This window comes from Elephas maximus, chromosome 2, assembly GCF_024166365.1.
Source record: "Elephas maximus indicus isolate mEleMax1 chromosome 2, mEleMax1 primary haplotype, whole genome shotgun sequence".
Taxonomy (NCBI): domain Eukaryota; kingdom Metazoa; phylum Chordata; class Mammalia; order Proboscidea; family Elephantidae; genus Elephas; species Elephas maximus.
In genome coordinates, this window is record NC_064820.1 from 226,854,913 (window position 1) to 226,882,664 (window position 27,752).

Sequence of the window (27,752 nt, forward strand, 5' to 3'; positions counted from 1 at the left end):
CTGCATTGTTCAATATTTTGCCCATAGAATCCATCAAAGTTGCAAGTCGAGGCTTGAATTTTTTTCTTCAATTCTTTCAGCCTGAGAAATGCTGAGTGTCTTCTTCTGGTTTTCTAACTCCTGGTCTCTCTAAACTTCATTGTAATACTTTACTTTGTCTTTGCAAGCTGCCCTTTGAAACCTTTTGTTCAGCTGTTTTCTTTCCTTTCGTTTTGGCTACTCTACTTCTAAATTCAAGCTGAATTTTCAGAGTCTCTTCTGACACTCATTTAGTATTTGCTTTCTTTCCTGTCTTTTTAAGGAACTTTTGCTTTCTTCATGTATGATGTCCTTAATGTCATCCCACAACTCACCTGGTAGTCCCCGATTTATAGATGTATTTGAGTTAGGAGAACCACAATGACCATGGTCCTTTATTTTTTTCTTTTTGTACATCTTATCATTAGTAATATGCACTACATACAATGTAAAAAAAAAAAAAAAGCAGTGGGTAATTTGCTGATGTTGTCATTCTCATGCCAAACCCCAAAGGCAAACGAAAATTAGATTCATAAAAATACTGATAATAAAAGGCAATAATAATGAAATGGAAAAAAAAAGGAGATATTTGACTTCCGTCAGAACCAACCTACAACAGAGTTATCAGAACAGAACCTCCGTTATACCTTAGAGACTACCTGTATTTTCACAGAATCACACCCACAAGTACAGGGGCCAGGACGTCAATACATATTTGGGGGGACACAATTCAATCTATAACACCTCCCAAGGATAAGGGTGAACTTTCCCCTAGAGTCAACAGAGATAACCTGGTGCTGAGCAAAGGATAATTTTTCTTCTTTTTTTTTCTTCATCTTTTCAAGAGAAAACACTCTCTTTTCCCACTGTTACTCTGAGAAGCATGTAACTAAGTGCCAGAAGTTGTTCCTTTGGCCTTCCAGGGTAGATGATGGCAGATTCCACAGGATTCCCTTGGTTCCAGTCGGAAATCCTCTCTCAAGCCATTTTAGTTGTGGGAGAAGAATATCTTCCCATGTAGAAGCTGGAGCTGTTCATTGTTAATGGAATATGTATGGGGCCCTAGGCATCAGCATTGGGGTGGCGGGAGGGGGCATGGTCAACAGGGGGAGAAGAAAGCTGATAACCATGTTCAGTCCACAATTATGCCTGACTTTTCCAGTGAAGGCCAGGCTAGGGGGAAAAAAATCTTTGTACTAACAGTCACGAACCTTCGAGTAAAATGGAGCGTCAATGTTCAATCTAACTCTGGTACTGGCGTTATAGGTCCCGCCTGAGGCCGTGCTGCAGGTGGGCAGTGATCTGACACCCCGGCTGTAGCCAAGCAGAGGGGCTGGGTGAGTGGTGTAGATCCAGAGGAGATAGAAGGAGGACCTTAAACACACCCAAAATATAGAGGACAATCAATTATGATCAGAAATGCTAAGGCTTGGATTGTGAGGCTGTGCACCCGAGGAGATTTCAAATGTAAGGCTGACAGGTCTTCAGACAAAGATTAGACTGGACTGTAAGACATAAAATGCTACTGGTGAGTATTGTGCTTCTTGGCTCAAGTAGATAAAAAAATACATGAGACTAAGAGGGCCGCTCCTGCCTGGAGATGAGATGAGAAGGCAAAAGGGGACAGGAGCTGGTTGAATGGACGCAGGAAGACTCAGGGTGAAAAGAAGTGTGCTGTCTCATTACAGGGAGAGCAGCTAGGGTCACATAACAATGTGTATGTAAACTTTTGTATGAGAAACTGACTTGAACTGTAAACTTTCACTTAAGGCACATTAAAAAAAGAAAAAATACAGGTTAAAAGAAATGTGAGGCTGAGAAGGCAGGGGCAAAGAGGCGAGAAGCAGTCATGGGGATCACTCAGGCGCGCCATCCGCAGACTCTGAGAACATGGTAAAACCCCCTCGGTGTTTACTCGAGATCTCCACTACCCTCACTCTGAGACAGTGCATACTCTCCTGGCAGACAAGCCCTGCCCTCTTTGTCCCCCTAGATCGGGACCTTCAGGGGCGGACCCATTTCGCGTCCCTGCTTGTGATTGGGGCCCTCGGCCAAGGGGCGGGGCCTCGAGGCGCAGCGCTGGGAGCCCGGGGGCTGGTGTGGCTGCGCGCGCAGATGCTCGCTCCCCGGCCTGGCAAGTCATTCGCCTCGTTTTGCTGCCGTCTCTGCTTGTGATTGGCGGCCGGGACAAAGGGGCGGGGCCTAGGGGAGGTGGTGCGCGCGCAAAGCTGGCGTCTTTGCCCCGTGCGACCTCGGCCGTCTACGTAGCCCGCCCCAGTGTTATAGCCATGGCTCCCCCTCTTCTGCTGCGGCAAGGACTGGCTGGGGCGCTGAAGGTAAAGGAGGAGCCGGGCAGGGCAGGGAGGCCAGGGTCCACGAAGAGGCGGGGACGGTGCGCGGCGTCGGCCGGGCCCGGGTTGGCCGGCCGGTCCAGACCGCTGACCCCTGGGCCGAGGAGGAGGAAGCCGAGCCGGCCCCCGGGCGCAGGCGGCCTTGAGGCCTGGCCGGCGCCGGCCAGCGGCCCTTGGGGTGCACCTGTGCCGCGGCCCCGTGCTACTCCCGGCGACCTCCGCTCCGGTCACCTGGCGGGACACCGGCTCGTCCCGGGGGACGCCCGCGCGGTCCGCCGCTCCCAGGCCCGAGGCCGGGCACGCGCCGTGGAAGGGGCAACACCTGCGCAGTGGCGTCCACCTCCGGCAGGTGCCCGGCTCACCTGGGGAGACTTTGGGGGGCCGGAGTTACCCCAGGTGGCGCTGCCAGGCAGCAGGGGCGGGCGAGCGCGGTACGGCCATGACTCCAGCCAGTATCTCACGGTTTCTCCGAGTACAGCAGCTTCATTTCTTAAGAGAGGGAGTGAGGGAAGTTTTAGGTACCTGTTTGACCCGGTAACTTCCCTGGCAGCCTTTGGGAAGCCGGCTCACACTGCCTGACCTGTAAAAAGGGAGGGAAAGAAAGAGGCTTTTTCCGTATACAAAACGCTAGAGCCGGTTAGCTTTTTATAACTGAAAGGGACTCTCAGTGCAAAAGTCTTCACTTTTCGTTGCAAAATAATTTAAAGTGCAGATGAGGAAAAAAAAAAACAGAGTCCACTATTTACTCATTGAAGTATCTAACTCCAAACTTTTTTTTCCCACTTTTGTATGTACAGATACACATGCTTACAGGCATAAACATGAAGATGTGTTTTTACGGTCACACGTGTATGTCACAGGTCTCTGTTACCTACGTTCAGCCTCTAGAACAGTGCTCGGCACATAATAGACCTTAGAAAATACACACTGAGTGTCTTAACGCTTTATATAGTGCGTTTTCACTTATGTCGTATGCACTTTTGAAGCAATTACCCAGCTACGTAACTTTTAACGGCTGAGTAGTATTTCTTCTACTTTCTAAGTATAGAAAAAACATTTTACAAAAAAACAGACCAACGAAATAGAGTATTTTGTAGGTTAATAAATAACTGGAGATGAGTAAAAAGTATGTGTAGAAGAAAACCTGGTAGGAAAAGTACCCAAATGTTAACAGTGACTGTCTTTGAATGCAAGTGTGTTGTGTCAGCTTTTCGTTATACACATATGTTGGGAAAATTGTAATAACCATTAAATATGTCGTTTGAATGGAAAACAATAGTAATAGCTGTTCTCACCGGTGTTGCTCTAAAATGTCCGTATTTGTCATTCTCTTGTCAGACTGGGCTCCAAGCAGGGTTCCTTCGAGGACTTGCTTCTACGATTCCTCTGTCTGCAGAATCGGGAAAGAGTGAAAAGGGCCTGCCACCAAATCCCAAGAAGCAGAGTAAACCAAAACGTAAGATTCTAATGTTGGTAACAAGCGCGAGAAAATGCAGAGTCAGTCAATCGGTCAGCCTCCCAGTCTGGAAAGGAGTTGTACCAGCTGCGTGACTTGGGGCTCACACAGCGCCCAGGTCTAACAGATTTTAGACCCAGCACGTCACAAATGTAATAGTCTTTGACTCATAATTTAGCCCGAACTGAGTCTTTCTGTGTTTTCAAATGCCAAACTATAACATGGAACAAGTGATGCAGGGTATAAAGGCCATATGGCATTTAACCGTAACCAAACCAGTTGTCATCAAGTCGACTCGTGGCATCTATGTGTTTCAGAGTAGAACAGCTCCATAGGGTTTTCAGTGGCTGATTTTTTGGAAGTAGATTGCCAGGCCTTCTTCCGGTGCTCCTCTACCCCAAAGAAACCAAACCCATTGCTGTCGAGTCAATTCTGACTCATAGCAACCCTATAGGACAGAGTAAAACTGCCCATAGGGTTTCCAGGGAGCGGTTCCTGCAATTGAACTGCCAACCTTTTTGATTTAACCACTGTGCCACCAGGGGTCCAGAGCACCTCTAGGTGGACTCAAATCACCAACCTTCCAAGCATGTTAACTCTTTGCATTACCTGATCATCCCAAACCCATTGTGCTCGTGTCAGTTCCAACTTGTATTGACCCTATGAACCAAAAGGTCGGCAGTTTGAATCCACCAGCCGCTCTTTGGAAACCGTATAGGGTCTGCTCTGTCCTATAGGGTCGCTACGAGTCTGTGAGTTGCATAACTTAGGGACTCTGTGTGGCCCTAATGGGGTCTTGTGCTAGTAGGGGTGGATGTGAATCCCACCTTGCTTTTCCTCCGATTTCGACTTTGTCAGCGTCTCTGAGATGCCTCTGTGATTTCCCACCCTTTGCTCGGTCACAATCCGGGATTACAGGCGTCCTTTTATGAGCTTAGGGAGAGGGAGTTAGGCGCAGGCAATTTTCCATCCAGACTCACTTTGATGATGCGTGATGTCTGATCTGTTTCCAGCTCTTTCCACAGTCATTTTAACTTTTTATCACCGGGTTTTTTACTTTTTTTTTTTTTTTTTCCTGAATTCCAATGGAGAATATTCTCATTAGAGGGAGATGGGAACTCTAGCAGTGTATTTTAAATGTTTCTGAGAATTATTTTCTACTCCTTGCTGTTAGTTATTGACCATGATCCAAGTCCATTGCTTTAGTCTTACTTAATGGAACCTTAGCTAACTCTTGAGAGAATATTTGTGCAGTCTCTTTGTAAATCTTAGTCTTCATATGGGGTTTTAGAATGATTCATATTTGGTTTTATTTTCATGAAAATAACATTTGCTCCGTTTGAATACTTGAAAGTATTTAGATTCTGTGGTTTTTGCCCCTTGTTCTGCACGCAAGAACATCCCTAGATTACCTGTCGGTGGGTTGTTGAGAGTCCCAGCCCCCAGACCCCTTTCACGCCCTCTCAAAGGCACCATCCTGGTGGCCTCCAATGTGGTGGAAAGATTATTTAATTCTGTACTTCTCCATTGTCTTCACGTCCAGTTTGCTTCTGTTTTTTTTTTTTTTCCTTTTTCATTCACCCATTAATATTTCAATATGTATCTTAAACATAATGACTCTCTTTCTTTAAAAACATGACCATAATACCATTATCCCACTGAAAAATGAACATTAATTCCTTAATATCATCAATTGTTACCTGGCCTGTTTTTTGATAATCTTTTAATGTTTATCAAGAAAAAGTGAATTTCTGTATCATACATGGCATATTTTCGGCATTGTTGTAAAGTTTACTTGTGAATAATTTGTTGAATTTTGTTACGTTATTCTCCCCCTTGGTGAACTTTAATCGTATCTACAGTCCTGCTTCATTGCAGATCTCTTTGATTACATGATTATTTGATGTTGCAGGTGTATGAATTTGCATTAAATGGATTTTAAAATATCACAGCAGAGCCCAAGGTTCCCTGTCACCCTATGGAAATGTACTCGAGTGGCAACAGGATGCTTCATCCTGCGGCAGTTTTGTGTGCAGTTGTGGGAGGAGAACACTGAGCTTGAAGTTGGCCTGGGCTGTTGACTAGCTTCTGCCCCTGAGCGTGGCCAGCGCTTCAGGCCTCGGAGCCTTGGTTCCTTCGTGCTGGAGTGGGGACAGTGCAGGCTGACTAGGAGGAGACCTGTGTACGTGCTCTGTACAGTGCACGGCGCACTAATTGTCTATAGCACACTTTACCTTTGTAGGGTGTAATTTAAAAAATCTTTCCAAAAAAAGGAAATGATGCTTCTGTAGTGGAGATGTGCAGGCGTTTGTGTTTCCCCTAATTGTTAGTGATTGGCGAGTGCCTTCACCTCCTGATGGGAAACTGCCAGGTGTGAACCCCTCTCAGCTATGGGTGGCTTGGGAAGCTCTAGTGGAAGCCTCCCATCTTGGTCATCTTGTGCTGCTATAACAGAAATACCACAAGTGGGTGGCTTCAACATACAGAAGTTTATTTTCTTACATTCTAGTAGGCTAGAAGTCCAAATTCAGAGCTCCAGGGGACAGCTATCTCTCTCTCTTGGCTCTGGAGGAAGGTCCTTGTCATCAATCTCCTCCTTGACTGGAGGCTTCTCAGTGCAGGGACCCCAGGTCCAAAGGACACACTCTTCTCCTGGCACTACTTTCTTGATGGTATGAGGTTCCCCTGTCTCTCTACATGCTTCTGTCTTTTATATGTCAAAAGAGATTGGCTCAAGACACAATCCAATCTTGTAGATTGAGTCCTGCCTCATCAACATAACTGCTGCTGATGCCGTGTCATCGACATCACAGAGATAGGATTTACAACAAATAAAATCACATCAAATGACAAAATGGTGCATAGTCACACAATACTGGGAATCATGACCTAGCCAAATTGACAGATATTTGGGGGGTGGGGGGCACAATTCAGTCCCTGACACCTCCTGTCTGTAAATGGGAACATCCTCAGTGCTCGCCTTGGGGCCACATCTCTGGTCAGAGGGCCTGCCATCAGGGGCAGGACCCCAGGGTTCCGTTTGGGATTCCAGCTCTTTGGAGCACATGCTTCCTTCCCGGGAAAAGAGGCCGGCTTGATCTCAGAAGCCCGGTGTTCTCACAGGTGTACCTGCTGGGAGAACCATCTGGCTTCCCAGCATTTGTTGATCTCTTAAACCCAGGGTCTAGGCTCAGTTTTGCTACTATCAGTAATACTTTGTTGACTAAATAATCTCTGCATAGCTATTTAAAGATTATGTCAGGAAGCCACAGTTAATTATCTATTTCAAGTCTTCATTTCAGTTTTAAAAGTGAGCAGTCTCTGGAAATAGGGATTTGATATATTTAATTATAGGAAACAGTGCCAGACACTGTTGTAAGCACTTCCCATATATGACATGGCCGCCCACAAACAACGCCGAGCAGATGCTCTTACTGTCCCCATTTGATAGATGGGACAGTGGAGCTGCAGAGAGACTAGCGAGCTGCCCAGGGTCACACAGACTGCAGATGTTAACGCCCGGATTTGCACCCAGGCAACCAGGCTCCAGAGTCCAGGTTTTAATCCGTATGCCGTCTTGCCCTGAAAAATCTTGATTCTTATGCATTCATTTAAAAAAAAAAGTCACAACCTTGTAACAGAACTTTTAAATTACCATTTAACAATTGAATAGCTATATTCTTTCATGTTATTTTTAAATGTACCTCTGTTTCTGAATGTGCTTTGTTTCTGAAATTTAGTTTTCATGACATTGACAAAATACGGAAATATTTTAAGGTTGCTGATCTATTTCCAACACCATCGCCATGTCTGCTTTGGCTCTGGGGACCACTAAAAGTTCGGTCATGCTTTTCAACAGAGCAGAAAAGAGATTTATGAAATTTAAGTTCTATTCTGAGAGGAGGTAAAGAAGCAGTAAGGAGAAGTGCCTTTCTCTGTGCCGTTTCCTAGTGTTTCTAGACCTCTGGTGGCACAGAGGCTAGCACTGGCTGACTGAAAGGTCAGTGACAGGTACCGGTGCTTCCAATGGGCTCATTCCAGTTCGACCCCCTGCTGAGAATTTGCCTTGTACGGAAGAATCACTTGGAGATCTTGTTAAGATGTAGATTCTGATTCAGTATATCTAAGGTGGAAATGCACATTCTCAACAGGGGTCAAACAGGAATGAACTGGTTCAAAGCCTTGGTTTGAACCCACAGGCCGCTCCATGGGAGAAAGATGTGGCACTCTGCTTTCATAAAGATTACAACCTTGGAAACCCTATGGGGCCGTTCAGCTTTGTCCTGTAGGGTCCCTGTGTGTCAGGAATCTGCTCCCCACCTGTGGGATGAGAATTTTAGGTAGGCTCTTAGATGGTCTCTGAGAGTAGGAATAGCCCCTGAAATTCCCCATCTAATGCTGTGAGCTATGCCTACTCAGACTAGTCTTACTTAAGTAGTGTCATGTTTCGTTATATTTGTCTTTCAAGGGAAGTCACCATCGAACTAAAACATTATGAGAATATATTGGCATCCTACTTCTAGACAAATGCCTTAATGAAAATAAATAGGCAGAGGCTTCTTACACACAGACTGTGAGCCATTTTTCCTTGATAGGATAGCGTTCTCTTCCAGGTGACATCGTTTCTGTGCTATGAGATGCAGACTTGGTGTGGACACTGTTGCTTTGGTACAGCAGGTACTTGTGGTTGTGACAGATCACCAAGGCAAGCTTCCTTCCTGGGTCAGCAGAAGGAGGCCAGGCCTGTGCTGCAGAGGCTCAAAAACTGGCCTCTCAGTAAAGAGCAAAGCGCATTTAAATTACTTAGTCTTTCCAGTGGATGTTCCCAGTACCGTAGCATGACCGAAAGAAACTTTAAACCATCCTTATTTTGTGTGATAGACAAAGGTTTCCTTTTCAACCAATTTCTAAATTATATAATTTTCAATCGAATTTTTTTCACTAGATAATATAGGGGGTCAACCTATAATATTGTTTAATAACTCTTGTAAAAATTTTAAAATCCACAAAAGATTCTAGAAGAATCAGCCATTTTAACTACTCTCTTGTTTACCGTGCTGTCAGAGCTTGGGTGTCTCCTTGTGAGTTCTAGGTTCCACTTGCATCAGCACCCGCCCTGCGGGTGTCGCAATGCAGATTCCAGGGCCGGACCAGCACCCTGTTGTAGACTTTTTGGTATTGCAATAGTTTTGTTTTTCCTGACGGAAGAAATCCCCAAATGACTTGTGTGGTTTTGAAGGATTTATCTTCCTCCCGAGGGCACTTTTGCCTCAGCTACATTATTCCTCTCCTACCTACCCCCGCCCGACACACACATGTGCCCACCACCCCATGCCCTCTCAGACTGTCGTCCCTACTTTTGACCGAAAACATTTTCCTTGCTGCTCGGTTCAGAAAGTGTAGGTTCATCCAAAATGGTTAACTTTTTTAGTATTTGAGATATTCCAGGGCTTTTTTTTTTTTTAGGAATTTAAGGAATTATACATTAGTGTAACATACTCATGTGAGAATATCTTTCTATCATAGTTGAATTTGTCTCACATTTGGGTAAAATAGTAGTTTAGAAATAATCATCAAAGAAGCCGTTGTGAAATATGGAAACATCTCATACCAATATTCCTGTTGGTACCAAGCCACGTTTTTAAATGTTTACAAAGAAAAATACCTACGTTCCTTGCTATGTTCTCTCTCACGTGGTTCGGCTTTCACTGAAGAGTGGATTTCTGGAGGAGGTTTCTTAGGATGAGTTCACTGAAGGCAGATAAATGACAAGCTGAGGGTAATGAAATGTCTGTGACTATGATGAGTTTAGGTTGTTTTATCAAGTGTTAGAAATAACGTTCCTCTTTATGCCATTTCCTAGATGTAGTGGAACCAAAGGCGAGGGGCAAGCTCCTAGCCTCCCACCCAGCAGCTGGACTGTCTAAAAAGCCCTCTCCACCCAGTTCTTACCCGTCAGTTGTGAATAAAGGCGACATGGTAGCTAGTCCTGACCCTGATGACCTCACACTGCTCACAGATGACGGGGGGCCGAGATTTCTGGCAAGGAAGACTTTGGTAGAGTTTCCTCAGAAAGTTGCTTCTCCATTCAGAAAGCAGGCTTCTGATTTAGGAACTCAGCAGGGATGCAGGACAGCGGCTGAGGATTCGTCTTCGTCTTCATCTTCGTCCAGCGACTCTGATTCAGAGTCTGAGGAAGAGGAGGATGTCTCAGAAGTTGGTCCTCGAGTGGCAAGCAAAGCCCAAGGAAAGTTTCCAAAATCCAAGGCTTCCTTTGAAGACAGAACCCCCAAAATTGTGATAGCGGCTAAAGAGGAGACCTGGTCCCAGACGCCACATACGGACAGCACATATCCAGAGAAACCCCGTCAGCCAGAGAAGAAAACAGCGCCCCAGGCAGAAGTGGGTGAAGGTGTTATGAAGCAATATGTTAAAGAAAAACAATCGCAAAAAGTATTTAGAGTGAATGAAATGGATAAAAAAAGCCAAAAACCAGGCGAACTGAAACACAGCTTACCTGACCACACAGATTCGGGATCATCTGTACCGCCAAGCCCAGTGCTGATGCCACTGGCAGAAGAAACAGGGGCAGAAAGACAGCTGCACGCAGCACCTCCTGAGACCAGGGGAAAAAACATGGAGGAGGAGCAAGTGCCAGAACCGAAAGGGCAGGAGGCTTCTCCCCACTCCAGAAAAGAGGATTTGAGGAAGCAGGTGGCTGTAGGGAACATGAAGGCAGCTCCTCAGACTAAAGAAGTAGTTTTGGAAGATCAGGTACCTGTAGGAAGTGTGAAGACGGTTCCTGCTCAGAACCAAGACGTTTCCAGTGAAAAGATCCCAGCACTAACCCTTGAGGAAAAGGGCGAAATAAGTCAAGACTCCGCAACTCAACTGGAAGACCCAGACAACATACAGGGTATATACCTTAACTTACGCTTGAGAGCTTTTCTTGGTCTTTTAGGGGGTGGCCAGGAGATACCTTAACTAATGGTTGAGAGCTTTTCTTGGTCCTCTCTGGGGTGGTTAGACTCTAAAGACTTATTTTTAGCATCTGTCTGATTATATAGGAGCATTGCAGTGAGTCAGATTTTTCTGTAATAGAAACGTGACTTATCACACTGTCTCAAATAAGCAGGGAGGCATATCTTAGTTGCGAAGGATGTGCATCTTTACACACCAAACCCCTAAAACCTTTTAAATTTGTTTTAAAATGAAAGAGTATGCCCTTGGCTCTCTTGGTTGTTTCTCGGCCAGTATAATTTTCGAAAGCTGGTAGTCTAACACCATCACCCTTAGCTTTTGAAGGTGTCCAGGTGCTCATTTCATGAACTTGCGGTGTATTGCCCCATGTGAGGAAGGCGGAGTCTCCTGGTTAACTAAATTGAAGAACAATAGTTACACCTGGTATTATTATAGTCTTCAGGTGAGCGAAACTAGATTTTGACTTTAATTTAGCTTCCTAGAGCTCAGCTGCTAACCAAAAGGTCAGCAGTTCTAAACCACCAGCTGCTCCTTAGAAATCCTATGGGGCAGTTCTCTATCCTATAGAGTCACTATGAGTCGGAATCGACTTGGCGGCAGTGGATTTAGTTTGTTTTGGGTTTTGTGCATAAGGGAAAACGGGCAGTTGAGGAATTAGAATAGCAAGTGTTATCCACAGGCAGCCATGGATGGCTTAAGTGTCCTTGTCACTGGGCAGCAGGTCTACCACTGACTCAGCTGAACCACACAGTGGGCTGCTATTGTTTTTTATGATGAATTCTTACAAAGGGCTTTTTTTGTTTCCGTGGATTTTTAAAGGGGAACAGTGTTGATTCCTGTTGTTACCATCTTCTTGAACCTTATAAAATGTAATGTGCTTTACGTGGGTCCTGGCAAACGTGGATGGCGCTCTTCCATTTTAGACTCTGCCTCCTCAAGACTTCTTTAAACTGCATCATGGCTAACGCGTCTAGCTCCTTCTTGTGCCTGCTCTTCTGTTGGAAGCCTCTCCCTTGCCTCGTGTACTTTACCTGGCCTGTTAATGTAACCGTTTGCAGTGTGTCTACAGAATTTGTGTTTTCTTCCCTCCCCATTTTTATCCTCTTTCATTAATATGCACAGTCCCAGCGCTTGCCCGACTTCTCAAGGCTCTGAGACCTGCCTTTCCTGCTGCTGCTGTTCCCAGTCATTGTGTTCTGAGTGGGAGAGAAAAACCAAAGCCTTCAGGATAAAACACACAGAATCTGGGGGTTCCAAAGTATAAAACTTGTGGGGGGAAAAGCTTCCAATTCTTCATGAATGTGTTACTTAATTTTTTGTGGATGTATTATTTTCAAATATCCTCTTTCCCCTTGGAAAGGCTAAAGAAGACAACCAAGAGTGCAGCCCGTGTTACAGGGGCCCTGTCTGTGCGGTGTAGACTCTGAGGTCCACCAAGCAGACCTCCCGCCCCCAGTCACCTGGTTTTCGGGGTTTTTTTTAATAATTTATTTTGTTGTTGGCATCGTTGAAAATACAGCAAAAACACATACCCAATTCAAGTTTCTACGCGTCAGCTACCTGATTTTTTTGTCTTCCAGGTAGATTAGTTTTTTGATGAGTTTTCTAAATCCATGGCTTCCTTCAGGCATCCCCTCCCCCATATAAGGTATAATATGGTCTGGTTGGAAGGCGCACCACCACATTGAAGATATTCTAATTGGTGAGATTGGGAAAATGTCAGCTTTCCAGAGAAGACAACATTGTTGCTCCACACAACTAAAAAGTCAGAATTTTTCTAATTTTTTTCTGTCTATAGAACCGGAAGGCTCATTTAGTTTCTACTTCTGAAAATGTTCTTGTATAAATGGCTGATTTCTATTATAGACAGATTTCTAATAGATCTCATTTTTTTCCTGCATCTTTAAGTGACCTGAAAGTTCCTCCATAGTTGTTCAACAGAGGTTAAAAATTCTGACAAGCCCTAGGCCTAGAAGTGTCCAAAGATGTTAAGACACTTCAAAATAACTTTCATTTCTTAAATTGCTAAGGGTGTCTGTTTTAAAACACCTGTTGAACTAATACCTTTATTCTGCTCGTGAAGATTCTGTTGCTTTCCTAGGCTTCACTCTCCTAATGTGACAAGTTATTCACTCCAAAAAAAAAGATAGGGTTTAAGACAAGTGCTTGGTCTGTGAGCACTGTGTGCAAGCTAACTTACAAAGAACTTTCTGTCTCTGTTCTCATGTGCTGCGTATTTCCTCCACAGAGACTGAGCAAGCAGCGGCACCTGCCAGCCCGTCTGACACCACCACCTACAAGAACCTCCAGCACCACGACTACAATGCGTACACCTTCATAGATCTGAACCTAGAGCTGTCGAAATTCAGAATGCCTCAGCCTTCGTCAGGACGGGAGTCACCACGACACTGAGAGCTCAGAGCTCAAAGATTATACCTTGTCTTTGCTGCTTTCTTGCTGCACAAATAAAATCTGCTCCGCAGTCAGGAGGCCTTTGTGTATAATTAGCTGACCTTCCACGCCTCTTACAGAGCATGGTCAGTTAGCAACTGTACTATTGCTTACTTATTCAACATATGTTTAGAAATACCTGCTATGTGCAAGGAGTTATTCCTTAATTATAAAGTTATGCCTAACTGGACAAATCCGTAAAATTAGAGAATTCTAAGTGCTTTGCAGTGGTGTGATGCTACTGCGTTGAGCCCTAGTCAGTTTAGTGATGATCTGACTTACTAACTAGGTGTTGATAGATATAATGGTGACTTCTTGAAATCGGCTAGACAGCACCAGGTTTTCTAATTTTCAGGATCTAGTTCCAGATAAATTAGAGATGGAAGTTTTACTTTAAGTAACTAATGTGTGACAAAGGAATAGCATTATACCTTCCTTTTTTTTTTTTTTTTAATTACTATCATGGAACAGAATCACCTTTATTAGCCTGTATTACGTATTTGGTGTAAAACTCGGGAAGTTTTCGGTGGCTCATTAGGGAGGGGTGAAAACTTTGCTCCTGTGGCCACGTGAAGCCTAAACTCATTTAGCTGTTAAGGATTTCTGAATTGCCTGAATGACCTTCTATCACTTGTGATAATTTGGGGACGTATAATTATGTTGCCTATTGCAGAGTAAGCAGGCTTCAGTGCATCACAGGGTGTCCATGCACCGCGTCCCCAGTGGGGACATGTTAGTCTGATGTTGAGAAACTGACAAATAGTAAGGGCTTCCTTTTGCTGGTGAGTTACATGTAATTATTATAGAGTTATGTGAGTTGAGATACAATACCTGGACCCATTCGTCCGAGGTGATGTGTTATGGCCAAAAATAGAAATGGTTAGTGTACGAAAGCATGATATTTTTTCTTCATGTTTTGCTTAATTTTGTTGTCTGACTTGTGTCAAAACTTGTTGAATTTTGGTCTTTGGCCTCTAGTCAGCTTATTTACAGCAGACTCATTATAGTGTGTTTGTAACTTTTGATTCACATTTCTAATCCTGCATTTCTTAAAAACAGTCCAAGTCAGAGTACCAAAACGGGAAACAGCATGGAATTGAAAACTAGTGAGCATCTGCCTCAGGTTTTGTTACTACCCAAGGGGCTTAGCAACTCAGCAAGATTTTTCTAATCACATTTTTTATTATCAAAGTAATAAAACCACATTACCAAAAAGTAAGGAAATGGAAAATAATAAAATTAGCTAAAACCCAGTACTCAAACTCAACCACTATTCACATTTTAAATGCCCCACTATTTTGCCATGGTCGTTTTAGTGAGGTTTAAGGGTTGGTGTACATACAGTTCTCTGGCCTGCCTGTCATTGATAACCTGCTTCCCAGACAGGCCCTGCATGGGGGCATGAAGCCACAGACTGTGTTTCCTTGGGCCACTCATGCCACATAGAATGACTTTTTATGTATTAGAATGAATATGAATATATTTTAATTTGTATGTGTTTTTAAGGTACATTATGAGATGTGCATAAAAATTTTCTCTTGGAGCCATTCCAGTTGGGCTAGTCTTCCAGTCTCCCAGGGAGCTTGGTTTTGTCTCTGCCAGGGAAGAAAAGGCTTGGGAGCGGTGATGAAGCCAGGTGCTGCTCTGCATTTTATAATCCTCATTGCTGATGACTCCTTCATGTGCCATCTGCTGGAGATGCCATTGTTACCCACCAAGTCTTTGTGGATCTACAAGACTTCTAATGTTCTCTTTCAAAGAGTGCTGCGAGAAACATCTGTGTGACTTTAACGTATTTTGTATTATTTCCTAAGACAGATTTCCAGAAACTGATCCGATGAGTCACAGGGAATGAAGATGTTTACTGCTTGCATTTCTACTAGATTTTGAAACTAGTTTTATACCTCTAAGTAAAACAAGATAATTATTTTACCACCTTTTATATATTTCATATCAGCTAAACTCTGGCATCTTTCTAGGTGTTTGTTCTCTTCTACCTGTTACAAATACCCTTGGACAATTGCTTGTAAATCCTAAACCCAGCCCTTAACTTACTGTGGATTTGTCTTAGGCTGGGTTCTCTAGAGGAGCAAACCATTGAAGGGTGTATAAATATAGAGAGATTCCAAGGAAATGTCTCAGCCAGTTGTGGAGGCTGGAAATTCCCAAATCCTTGGGGCAAATATCAGGCTGGAGGCTTCTGACTGACTGCATTGTAGGGGCTGACAAACCCAAAATTGGTAGGTCAGATGCCATGCTGCTGGCTCACAGAGGTGTGTGAGTGGCAAATCTCAAAATCTGCAAGTCAGTTGCTAGGCTGCTGGCTCACGTCCCAAGAACTGGAGGTCAGAGGATGCCAAGTTGGATGCCCAATTCAGAGAGAGCAAGCTACACCAGAACATTTATATGTATTGGATGCAGGCCACACCTTCAAGGAAACTCCCGTTTCAGCTGGTTGATCACATAAGATCACAAAATGGAGGACGATTACCCAGTATCTGCCGAACCGCGGAGAATCATGGCCTAGCCAACTTGACACATAACCTTAGCCATCACAGTCCACCCATTGTCAGCGTGGCACATGTACACATCTCCTTAAACCATACATAATCTCTAAATAAAAATTATAAAGTCATACTCGAACCTAACATGATACAGCTAATGTGTACAACTGAAAGCGCTTGAGCCCCATTTACACCATATACTTTATAATAAGTAATGGAATAGGGGAAGGAAGAAAACAAAGATATTTGCAATAGGTATATATACACACACTCATACACATAAAACAAGTGAGGTATACTGAGAACAATTATAGTCCTCATTTCTGCAAGTGGTCACGTGGTGGTAGCTGGTATTTAGAGCTGCCGCTTTTTTTTTTTTTTTTTTCTTCTTCCACCACCCATTCTGTATTCCCCTTGCCCTCATCAAGCACGTCAACTGGTCATGGTTCTTTGCCTGGTGTGACCCAAACTTTCATTCCTGAAAGGTCTGGGCCACTAGACGTGGCAGAATTGGGTTGCAATAGTTTTCCAGAGTAGAACTGTCCTATAGGGTCCCTGTGATTGGAATCAACTCTACAGCAATGGTTCCCCCACCCACCCACCCAGGGAGGGACAGTTCAAGATGGCTTCCACTTGGTTTTTCCTACCATAATAACCCTTATTCCACATGTAGGGGATACAATGTGGGGGTTCTGCCAGTTGCTGAGAACGTCTGTTCCAATTATTCAGGAACTGGGGAAATCACTACAGGATGAGTTCGGGGGCCTGTTGGACTCACTGTGAGACTGACCTGAGCTGAGACTCCATTAATAACCTGACCTCCATACACCACACTCTAATTGGTGGACCACAGTGATGTTTTGGGTCTCATGGAATTAGTGTCAGTTCAGATTCAGTAGCCAGTAATCAGCAAAAAGTCTATTTCCTTTTCCCAAATGGACAATCACTTTAGCGAAGGGCCGTAGATCCCTTTGGGGAAGGCTAGGAGAAAGATTTAACAGTATAAAATTTCGGCAATGTAGTGGGGTACTTCCTCAAGCGGACCAAGCCTCCCCTTCATTCAAGAGGTTGTGGCTCTGTAAACTGGCTCAAGTCGGGGAATTAATGAAGGGTCATGACTCTATTCTGGCAGTTCAAGTTAGACTTCTGTTCACTGACCTAGAATTCTGATACAGATCAATATTTAGCATATTTCCCATCTATTTCACTCCTAGGTTAACTAAGTAGACAACACCATAAGTCTGTATGAGTCAGACTATTCTGATTACTGCTTTGACTCTGCTGTCTGTTAAGGTAACCATGCCACCTGGTCTTTGTCAACTGAGTGCCACAACCTGGCCCCTACCCCCACAGGGTCCGATCAGCCCCATTGAAGTTAGGTGTCTTAATTCCGTTAGGGCAGTTCCCACTGTCAAATCAGACTTACATAAAACAGCAATCACAGCAGTCTTCAAATTCGTTCCTTGCCATTGTGGTAAAAGGTGTGTCCTCTGGGCACTCTATGTGTGAATGTGTAGGTCTAACCTGATAAATCCACTCTAACATGGCAATTTCCCTAAGTCGTTTGATACCCTCTACCGTATACCAAGGCAGGCCTGGCATTTCAGCTTGATTTAGTGTAGGCCATCACTTAATCCAAGCTTCACTGGAGCAACCAAATAAACTATTAGATCCTTTCTAACATCTCGAACTAAAACATTCAATGAATAATCTGTGCTATAGGGTCGCTATGAGTCGGAATCGACTCGACGGCAGTGGGTTTGGTTTTTTGAATGGGCCCATATCAATAAACTCAGACTGAATTCGACTTTATGTTCTTGTGCCGTTATCCCACACCATTAATCACCATACCTACACATATTCCCCAGGTTTCTGTTTGTATATATTAGAAAAATCAAACAGTTCTTTTGGAATGTAGTGTACCTCCTCCTGGGTCATACTTTGTACTTCATGTCTTGAGGCTCGCTGGGAATTAAGTCTAGTTTTTTTTATAGATCTAGAAGCAAAAAAAAGATGGTGGAGTTGAGTCCTGGGGACATTTAGCAATACCTTGTAAGACATTTGCCCCAGGTGATCCCCCAGACAGTGCCCCAGGTGCTGCCCCAGGTAATATCTCTGATGAAGACATTTCAGGCACAGCTGGATTATTCTCATCAGGTGCTGATGGAGGGATAATGGTTTTACTGGGAAGGATGGCTCAGCAGACAAAGATGGAATAATCTCTTCAGATGGGAGTAAGCTGGCTGCTTCTGTTGGCAGAGTGATTCAACAGTATCCAGGGGCTCAGCTTCCTTATTATCTGCTTACAAGTCCGCATCCTAAGTTTCAGAATCCTATTTTTTCTGATCAGTACTCTCACGTTAACTTCAGACACCGTCCAAGTTTGGGAATTCAGTTGGTGTTGTAATTCTGCCACTCCTATAAGACTCTGAGTTTGGTTTTCAGCAACATCAGCTGTGTTACTACGAGCAATAAGGGCACAAGTGGCAACTTTGAGATTGTTTATGTGGTGCTTGAGCTGTGACTCTGAAGCCCTGAGCTCATCTCTTTCACCACTTTTTCCAGCAAAAGCTGGACTAACAAATCAGCCTCTCTATACTTCTCATTCTGACAAAATTGTAGAATAGTATCAAATATGCAGTCACCCAGAGCCTTGATTCTCTCAAATATTTGATTCATTGGTGGTGATATTTTGCATATTTCTATTGCCACCTCATGCTGTGGATTAGCAGTGAAGTATACACACGCATACACACACACACATACACAGAGAGAGAGTTATTTCAAAGAAATGGCTCATGCAGTTGTGGAGTCAAGCAAGTCCCAAATCTGCATCAGACATCCAGCTGGAGGCTTCTCCTGATTCACACGGTTGCAGAGGCTGATAAGCCCAAAATTGGTGGTCAGATGACACAAGAACCAGAGGTCAGAGGATAATGAGTTGGATGTATGATTCAGAGAGAGTGAGGTTTGCCAGAACATCTATATATTTTGTATGTAGGCCACACCCCAAAGGAAACTCCCTTTTCAACTGATTGGTTGCTTACATCAGATCACAGAATGGAGAATGATTACATAATATCTCTCAAACCACTGATAATCATGACCTTGCCAAGTAGACACATAACCTTAACCATCACAGGACTCTTGCCCTGATGTTTACTGGCAGCTGGCTGATAATTGAAAATTGGCAGATTACTGTGTGGTTTTTCTGATTGCACCTCCAAGCTCATGCTTTTTTTTTGATAGCTTATGTTCTGCTCATCTCTCAACTATATTAAAAACCCTGAGAAGTGCTCATTGACTAGTGAGCCACCACTCAAGGGTATGTGACAGTGGCACCAGGACTTACTCATATTGTGTTGTTATTTGCTGTCGAATTGGCTTGGACTTATGTGACCCCATGGACAACAGAACTAAACACTGCCCAGTCATGTGCCATCTTCATGATTGTTTGCACGCTTGAGTCCACTTTGGGTGTCACTGTGTATTTTGAGTGCCTTCCAACCTAGGGGACTCACCATCTAGCACTGTATTGGATGATATTCTGTTATGAACATTGGTTTTCATTGGCTAATTTTTGGAAATAGATTGTCAGGCTTTTCTTCCTAGCCTGTTTTATTGTGAAAGCTCTGCCGAAACCTTTCCACCATGGGTGACCCTGCTGGTGTTTGAAATTCTGGTGGCATGGCTTCCAGCATCACAGCAACATGCCAGCCACCGCAGTATGACAAGCTGACATACGGGTCTTAAACACAGGAAGCTTCAAAAGTTTGTAAAGTGAATTCACTAATGCCACAGGATTTACTATGTTTTTACAGGGATAGTTATAAGTTGGAGTTGACTTGATGGCAAAGTTGTTTGTTTGTTTTTACAGGGATGGTGCATGAGATATAAATTATACAAAATTTACTTGTTCTGTTAAAGCAGGGTTCAGCAAACTTTATGTCAAAGTCCAAAGAGTCACTGTTTTAGGTTTTGCAGGCCACATACACTCTGTTTTACATTCTTTTTGTTTGTTTGTTTACAATTCTTTGATAATGTGAAAACCATTCTTGGCTTGTGGGCCTTACAAAAAGAGGCAGTAAGCAGAATTTGGCCGTGAACCATAGTTTATGACCTTAGTGTAAACACTAGATTTAATGAAGTAACCGGTCATAAAGAAGGCTAAAATACATGGTGATTTAGGCACTCAGCTCCCTTGGTTCTACAGCCTTCTCTCCTTCGCCCTCCTCCCATTACCTCTATTCTAGAAGGAACCTGAAACACACAGTAGGATATAAAAGATTAACAACCACTAATGTGTTGTTCCTTCTAGGATAATTTTTACTCTTATAGGCCTGTAATAAACATTTTTTTAAAATGTCTGTGATATGCTTGCTAGGCGATGGAGTCCCTGAGTGGTGCAAATGGCTAATGTGCTCATTGCTAACTGAAAAGTTGGAGGTTCGAGTCCACCAGAGGTATCTCAGAAGAAAGGCCTAGCAATCTAATTGTGAAAAATCGACCATTGAAAACCCTATGGAGCACAGTTCTACTCTGACACGTGGATTGTCATGAGTTGGAATCCACTCAACGGCAACTGGTCCGCCTGATCACTATCACTTGAAAAAAACATTGCGTGAAGATAAGCAGTTCCTTCAGTTTTACTTCAATTACTTTTCTGATACAAATAATAACTTAATGCATAATTTTTTTGGTAATGGAGGACTTTTTTAGCTATAATTAATATATATACATATTTTTATTGTACTAGATGAAGGTTTACAGGACAAACTAGTTTCTTATTAAACAGTTAGTACACATATTGTTTTATGACATTGCTTAACAACCCCATGACATGTCAACACTCTCCCTTCTCAACCTTGGGTTCCCTATTACTAGCTTTCCTGTTCCCTCCTGCCTTCTAGTCCTTGCCCCAGGGTTGGAATGCCCCTTTAGTCTCATTTTGTTTTATGGGCCTCTCTAATCTTTGGCTGAAGGATGAACCTCAGGAGTGACTTCAATACTGTGCTGAAAGGTGTCCAGGGGTCATACTCTCAGGGTTTCTCTGGTCTCTGTCAGGTCAGCAAGTCTGGTCTTCCTTTTTGAGTTTGAATTTTATTCTACATTTTTCTCCAGCTGTGTCCAGGACCCTCTATTGTGATCCTTGTCAGAGCAGTCAATGGTGGTAGTGGAGGGCTTTTTTTTTTGGAAAGTTTATTGTGCTTTAGGTGAAAGTTTACAGCTCAAGTTAATTTCTGACTCAGAAATTGGTATACACATTGTTTTATGACATTGGTTGCAATCCCTGCAATGTGTCAGCACCCTCCCTCTTTCCATCCCTAGTTCCCTGTGTCCATTCATTCAGTTCCTGTCCCTTCCTGCCTCCTTGTCTTGCTTTTGGACAGGAGCTGACCATTTGTCTTGTATATTTGGTTGAATTAAGAAGCATGTTCCTCACATGTGTTATTTTTGTTTTATAGGCCTGTCTAATATTTGTCTGAAAAGTGGGCTTCAGGAATGGCTTCAGTTCTGAGCTTAATGTATAATTTAATGCTTTTATCCAGTTACTATTTATTTATTTATTGAGTGAGTCATGTGTGAGAGTGACTTCTTGTACAAAAAGACTGTTTAGGGGCTGTTTTAAAAAATTAACATTCGATCTCATTAAAACTAAATTACTCTTAAAGCTTTTAAGTTTACAAATTTAATTTGTTTATACAGTCAATTTTTGATGAACACTTCTAAACTTTAAAAGTAAAATTTTTCACTGCATTTCTTAATGAGATGGATTAGAACTCTTTAGAATTTGTTTCATATATCCATAAATGAATATTACTTAAGGCTAGAATGGGTTAAAAGTTAGCAGTAAATTGGAACTCTTGTCCTGCTGGTGGGATACAAAATGATATGACACTTCCTTAAAAAGCTAGAAATAGAAATACCATATGATCCAGCAATCCCACTCCTAGAAATAAATCCTAGAGAAATAAGAGCTGTCACACGAATAGATACAGGCACAGCCATGATCATTGCAGCGTTATTCACAATAGCAAAAGGATGGAAACAACCTAAGTGCCCATCAACAGATAAATGGATAAACAAGCTATGTTACATACACACAATGTAACACTATGCAACTATAAAGAACAATGATGAATCCATGAAACATCTCATAACATGGATGAATCTGGAGGGCACTATGCCGAGTGAAATAAGTCAATCACTAAAAAAGGACAAATGCTGTATGAGACCACATTACAAAAACATATGGAAATGTTTCCACACAGAAAGAAATAATCTTTGATGGTCAAGAGAGAGGGGAGAGGTGGGGAGGGAAAAACACTAACTAGACAACAGATAAGTGGTAACTTTGGTGAAGGGTAAGACAGTACACAACGCTGGGAAAGTCAACACAGCTTGACCAGGACAAAATCACAGAAGCTTCACAGACACATATAATACCCCGAGGGACCAAGCTACTGGGCTGAGAGCTAGGGACCATGGTCTTGGAGGACATCTAGCTCAACTGGCATAACATAGCCTATAATGAAAATGTTCTATATCTGACTGTGGTGAACAGCGTCTGGAGTCTTAAAGGCCTGTGAGTGGCCATTTACTGGTCCCATCCTGGTTGGAACAAAGGAGAATGAAGAAAATCAAAGGCACAAGTGAAAGATTAGTCCAAAGGACTAATGGTCCACAACTACCACAACCTTTATCAGACTGAGGCCAAAACAACTAGATGGTGCCCAGTTACCACCACCGACTGCTCAGACAGGGATCACGATAGAGGGTCCTGGACAGAGTGGGAGAAAAATGTAAAATAAAATTCAAATTCATACACACACACACACACACACACACACACACACACAAAAGATTAGGCTTGCTGGTCTTACAGAGACTGAAGAAACCCTTTAACTCAGTACTGAAGTCACTCCTGAGGTTCACCCTTCAGCCAAAGATTAGACAGGTCTATGTTTTTGTTGTTGTTAGGTGCCATCAAGTCGGACTCACAGCAAACCTATGCACAAAAGAACGAAACACTGCCCAGTCCTGTGCCATCCTTACAATCGTTCTCATGCTCGAGCTCATTGTTGCAGCCACTGTGTCAATCCACCTCTTTGAGGGTCTTCCTCTTTTCCGCTGACCCTGTACTCTGCCAAGCATGATGTGCTTCTCCAGAGACTGATCCCTCCTGACAACATGTCCAAAGTATGTAAGATGCAGCCTTGCCATCCCTGTTTCTAAGGAGCATTCTGGTTGTACTTCTTCCAAGACAGATTTGTTCGTTCTTTTGGCACTCCAAGGTATATTCAATATTCTCCACCAACACCACAATTCAAAGGCATCAGTTCTTCAGTCTTCCTTATTCATCATCCAGCTTTCACATGCATACGATGCAACTGAAAATACCATGGCTTGGGTCAGGCACACCTTACTCTTCAAGGTGACATCTTTGGTTTTCAACACTATAAAGAGATCCTTTGCAGCAGATTTGCCCAATGCAATGCATCACTTGATTTCTTGACTGTTGCTTCCATGGCTGTTGATTGTGGATCCAAGTAAAATGAAGTCCTTGACAACTTCAAACTTTTTTCCGTTTATCATGATGTTGCTCATTGGTCCAGTTGTGAGGACTTTTGTTTTCTTTATGCTGAGGTGCAATCCATACTGAAGGCTGTGGTCTTTGACCTTCTTTAGTAAGTGCTTCAAGTCCTTTTCACTTTCAGCAATCAAGTTTGTGCCATCTGTATAATGCAGGTTGTTAATGAGTCTTCCTCCAATCCTGATGCCCTGTTCTTCATATAGTCCAGCTTCTCATATTATTTGCTCAGCGTACAGATTGAAGAGGTATGGTGAAAGGAAACAACCTTGACACACACCTTTCCTGACTTTAAACCACTCAGTATCCTCTTGTTCTGCCTGAACAACTGCCTCTTGATCTATGTAAAGGTTCTTTGAAAGGATCAACAAAAGCAACAAACCACAGGCCAAACTGACCAAAGAAAAACAGGATAGAAAGCAACTAACCCAAATAAGAAATGAAATGGGGGACATTACAACAGACTGAAATAAAAAGAATCGTAACAGAGTACTATGAAAAACTACATTCCAACAAATTTGAAAACTTAGAGGAAATGGACAAATTTCTAGAAACGCACTACCTACATAAACTGACACAAACTGAGGTAGAAAATCTGAACAGACCCATAACAAGAGAAGAGATTGAAAACGTAAAAAAAAAAAAAAAAAAAAAAAAAAACTCCCAAGAAAAAAGAAACTCCTGGCCCAGATGGCTTCACTGGAGAATTCTACCAAATATTCAGAGAAGAGCTCCAAATACATTCTCTAAAACCAGCATAATCCTGATACCAAAACCAGGCAAAGGTACCACAAAAAAAGAAAGTTATAGACCAAGATCGTTCATGAATATAGATGCTAAAATTCTCAACAAAACTCTAACTGATAGAATTCAGCATCATATCAAAAAAAATAATACACCACAACCAAGTGGGATTCATACCAGGTATGCAAGAATGGTTCAACATTAGAAAATCAGTCAGTATAATCCACCAGGTAAAGAAAACAATCACATGATCATCTCAAATGACACAGAAAAGGCACTTGATTAAGTCCAATACCCATTCCTGATTTAAAAAAAAAAAACTCTCAATAAAATAGGAATAGAAGAGAAATTCCTCAACATAATAAGGGGCATCTATACAAAACCAACAGCCAACATCATTCTCAGTGGAAAGAGGCTGAAAACATTCCTCCTGAGAATAGGAACAAGACAAGAATGCCCTTTATCACTCCTATTTAACACTGTATTGGAAGTCCTAGCCAGAGCAATAAGGCAAGAAAAAGAAATAAAAGCCATCCAAATTGGTAAGAAAGAAGTAAAACTGTCCCTTTTCGCAGAGGATATGTTACTATATGTAGAGAACCCAAAAGACTCCATAAGAAAACTACTGGAAATAATAGAAAGATTCTCCACAGTAGTAGGGTACAAGATAAACATAAAAATCAGTTGGATTCCTACACACCAATAAAGAGAACTATGAAAAGGAAATCAGGAAAACAATATCATATATAATAGAAGGTAAAAAAATAAAATACTAGGGAATAAATCTAACCAGGGACATAAAGATCTATACAAAGAAAACCACAAAACACTACTTTGAGAAACCAAAAGAGGCCTACATAAACGGAAAAACATACCATGCTCATGGATAGGTAGACTCAACATTGTTAAAATGTCAATTCTACCCAAAGTAGTCTACAAATACAATGCAATCTGTATCCAAATACCAACATCATTCTTTAACCAGATGGAAAAACCAATCATTAACTTAATATGGAAAGGAAAGAGGCCCTGGATAAGAAAGCACTATTGAAGAAGAAGAAAGTAGAAGGCCTTGCACTATCTGACCTCAGAACCTACTTATGGTACCCAAAACAGCTTGGTACTGGTGAATGACAGACACGTTGACAAATAAGAACCCGGATGTAAATCCATCCACCTATGGTCACCTGATCTTCGGCAAAGGCCCAAATTCCATTAAGTAGGGAAAAGACAGTCTTTTTAACAAATGGTGCTGGCAAAACTGGATGTCCATCTGTAAAAAATGACACAGAACCCGTACCTCACACCATACACAAAAACTAATTCAAAGTGGATCAAAGACCTAAATATAAAACCAAAAACTAAAGATCATAGAAGAAAAAATAGGGTCAATGCTGAAGGCCCTAATACACGGCATAAATATGATACAAACTATAACTCACAATACACAAACACCAGAAGATAAGCTAGATAACTGTAGTCTTCTAAAAATTAAACACTTATGCTCATCAAAAGACTTCACCAAAAGGGTAAAAAGAGAACCTACAAACTGGGGGAAAAAAAATTGGCTATGACATATCCAACAAAGATCTAACCTCTAAAATCTACAGGAAAATTCAACACCTGTACAACAAAAAGACAAATAATCCAACTAAAAAAATGGGCAAAGGGTATGAACAGATACTTCACCAAAGAAGACATTAAGGCGGCTGGCTAACAGACACTTAAGGAAATGGTCTAGATCACTAGCCATTAGAGAAATGCAAATCAAAACTACGATGAGATACTGTCTCACCCCGACATTAGTGGCATTAATTAAAAAAAAAAAAATAAAACAGAAAATAACACATGTTAGAGAGGCTGCAGGGAGCTTGGAACTCTTATGCACTGCTAATGGGAACGCAAAATGGCACAGCTATTTTGGAAAATGATACGGCACTTCCTTAAAAAGCGAGAAACAGAAATACCACAAGATCCAGTAATCCTGCTCCTAGAAATATATCCTAGAGAAAAAAGAGCAGCCACACGAATGGACACAGGCCCAACCATGTTCACTGCAGCATTATTCACAATAGCAAAAAGGTGGAAAAAACCTAAGTGCCCATCAACATATGAATGGCTGAACAAAGCATGGCACATACGCACAGTGGAATACTATGCAATGACGAACAACAGTGATGAATCCTTGAAACATCTCACATCGATGAATGTGGAGCACATTATGCTGAGCTTAATAAGTCGATCACAAAAGGACAAATACAGTATGAGACCACTGTTACAAAAACACATGAAAATGTTTCCACACAGAAAGAAACAATCTTTGATGGTTACGGGGTGGGGGGTGGGGAACACTAACTAGACAATAGATACGTTGTAACTTTGGTGAAGGGTAAGACAGTACACAATACGGGGGAAGTCAGCCCAACTTGACCAAGATAAGGTCATGAAAGCTTTGCAGACTCATGCAAACTCCCTGAGAGACCAAATTACTGGGCTGAGGGCTGAGGACCACGGGCTCGGGGGACATCTAGCCCAAATGGCATAACATAGTTTATAAAGAAAATGTTCTACATCCTACTTTGGTGAGTAGTATCTGGGTTCCTAAAAGCTTGTGAGCAGTTGTCTAAGGTATTCCACCGGTCCCACCCCATTTGGAGCAAGGGAGATGAAAACCAAAGACACATGGGAAAGATCAGTCCAAAGGACTAATGGACCACAACTACCAAAACCTCTATCAGACAGTGTCCAGCACAACTAGATGGTGCCCAGCTCCTACCGATTGCTCTGACAGGGATCACGATTGCAGTCCTGGACAGAGCTGGAGAAAAATGTAGAACAAAATCCAAATTGACACACACAAAAAGACCAGACTCACTGGTCTCCCAGAGACTGAAGAAGCCCCGAGAGTATGACTCCCGGACATCCTTTTTACTCAGTACTGGAGTCACTCCTGAGGTTCACCCTTCAGTGAAAGATTAGACAGGCCCATAAAACAAACAATAATATAGGTAGCTCAACCGTATATATGAGACTAATGGGCATACCCCCCGCCCCACCAGGAGCAAGGACAAGAAGGCAGGAGAGGACAGGAAAGCTGGACGAATGGAAATGGAAAATCCAAGGTCAAGAAAGGGAAAGGGTTGACACATTGTGAAGTTGGCAACTAATGTCACAAAACAATATGTGTATTAGTTGCTTAGTGAGAAAATAGTTTGCTCTGTAAACCTTCATTTAAAGCACAATTAAAAAAAAAAGAAAAAAAAAAAGCCAGAAATCCAAAAAAAAAAAGAACCCAGCTAAAATCATGTAGACTTCTCAGACTTTCTTTGTTCCTCTCTGACTGTATTAACCCCAGTGCTGCCACATTTATTTGGAACACGTGGTTTAGGCTATGTGTTCCCCAATTTGTGAATTGTTGATCAAATAATAAAAATACATTGAGTCGATTCCGACTCATAGTGACCCTATAGGACAGAGTGGAACTGCCCTATAGGGTTTCCAAGGAGTGCCTGGTGGATTTGAACTGCCAACATTTTGGTTAGCAGCTGTAAACCACTGTGCCGCTAGGGCTCTGACTGAATAATAAGTCTGTATTGTTTTTAACTTTGTTTCTATTCTCAGAAACCCTTGTAGAGTTACAACACCTTTTTAAAGCT

At 42.5% G+C, this 27,752-nt stretch overlaps 1 protein-coding gene across 2 annotated transcripts; it reads left to right on the forward strand.

Annotated features, from left to right (window-relative positions):
- Positions 1-2,229: 2,229 nt before the first annotated feature.
- Positions 2,230-13,292, forward strand: NDUFV3 (NADH:ubiquinone oxidoreductase subunit V3). Of its 2 annotated transcripts, XM_049874954.1 has the most exons (4): positions 2,230-2,354; positions 3,708-3,825; positions 9,689-10,741; positions 13,055-13,292. In XM_049874954.1, the coding sequence occupies exons 1-4, from the start codon at positions 2,307-2,309 to the stop codon at positions 13,216-13,218; spliced, it is 1,383 nt and encodes a 460-aa protein (XP_049730911.1). In that variant the 5' UTR covers positions 2,230-2,306; the 3' UTR covers positions 13,219-13,292. The 2 variants fall into 2 exon arrangements, with proteins under 2 accessions (XP_049730911.1, XP_049730912.1); XM_049874955.1 differs by lacking the exon at positions 9,689-10,741.
- The last annotated feature ends 14,460 nt before the right edge of the window (positions 13,293-27,752 follow it).

Bases quoted from the DNA above. Each gene is read 5' to 3' on its own strand.
- NDUFV3 (XM_049874954.1), top strand. From the start codon at position 2,307: ATGGCTCCCCCTCTTCTGCTGCGGCAAGGACTGGCTGGGGCGCTGAAG. The intron at 2,355-3,707 runs GTAAAGGAGGAG...TTCTCTTGTCAG, and splicing joins GACTGGCTGGGGCGCTGAAG to ACTGGGCTCCAAGCAGGGTT. The intron at 3,826-9,688 runs GTAAGATTCTAA...GCCATTTCCTAG, and splicing joins GAAGCAGAGTAAACCAAAAC to ATGTAGTGGAACCAAAGGCG.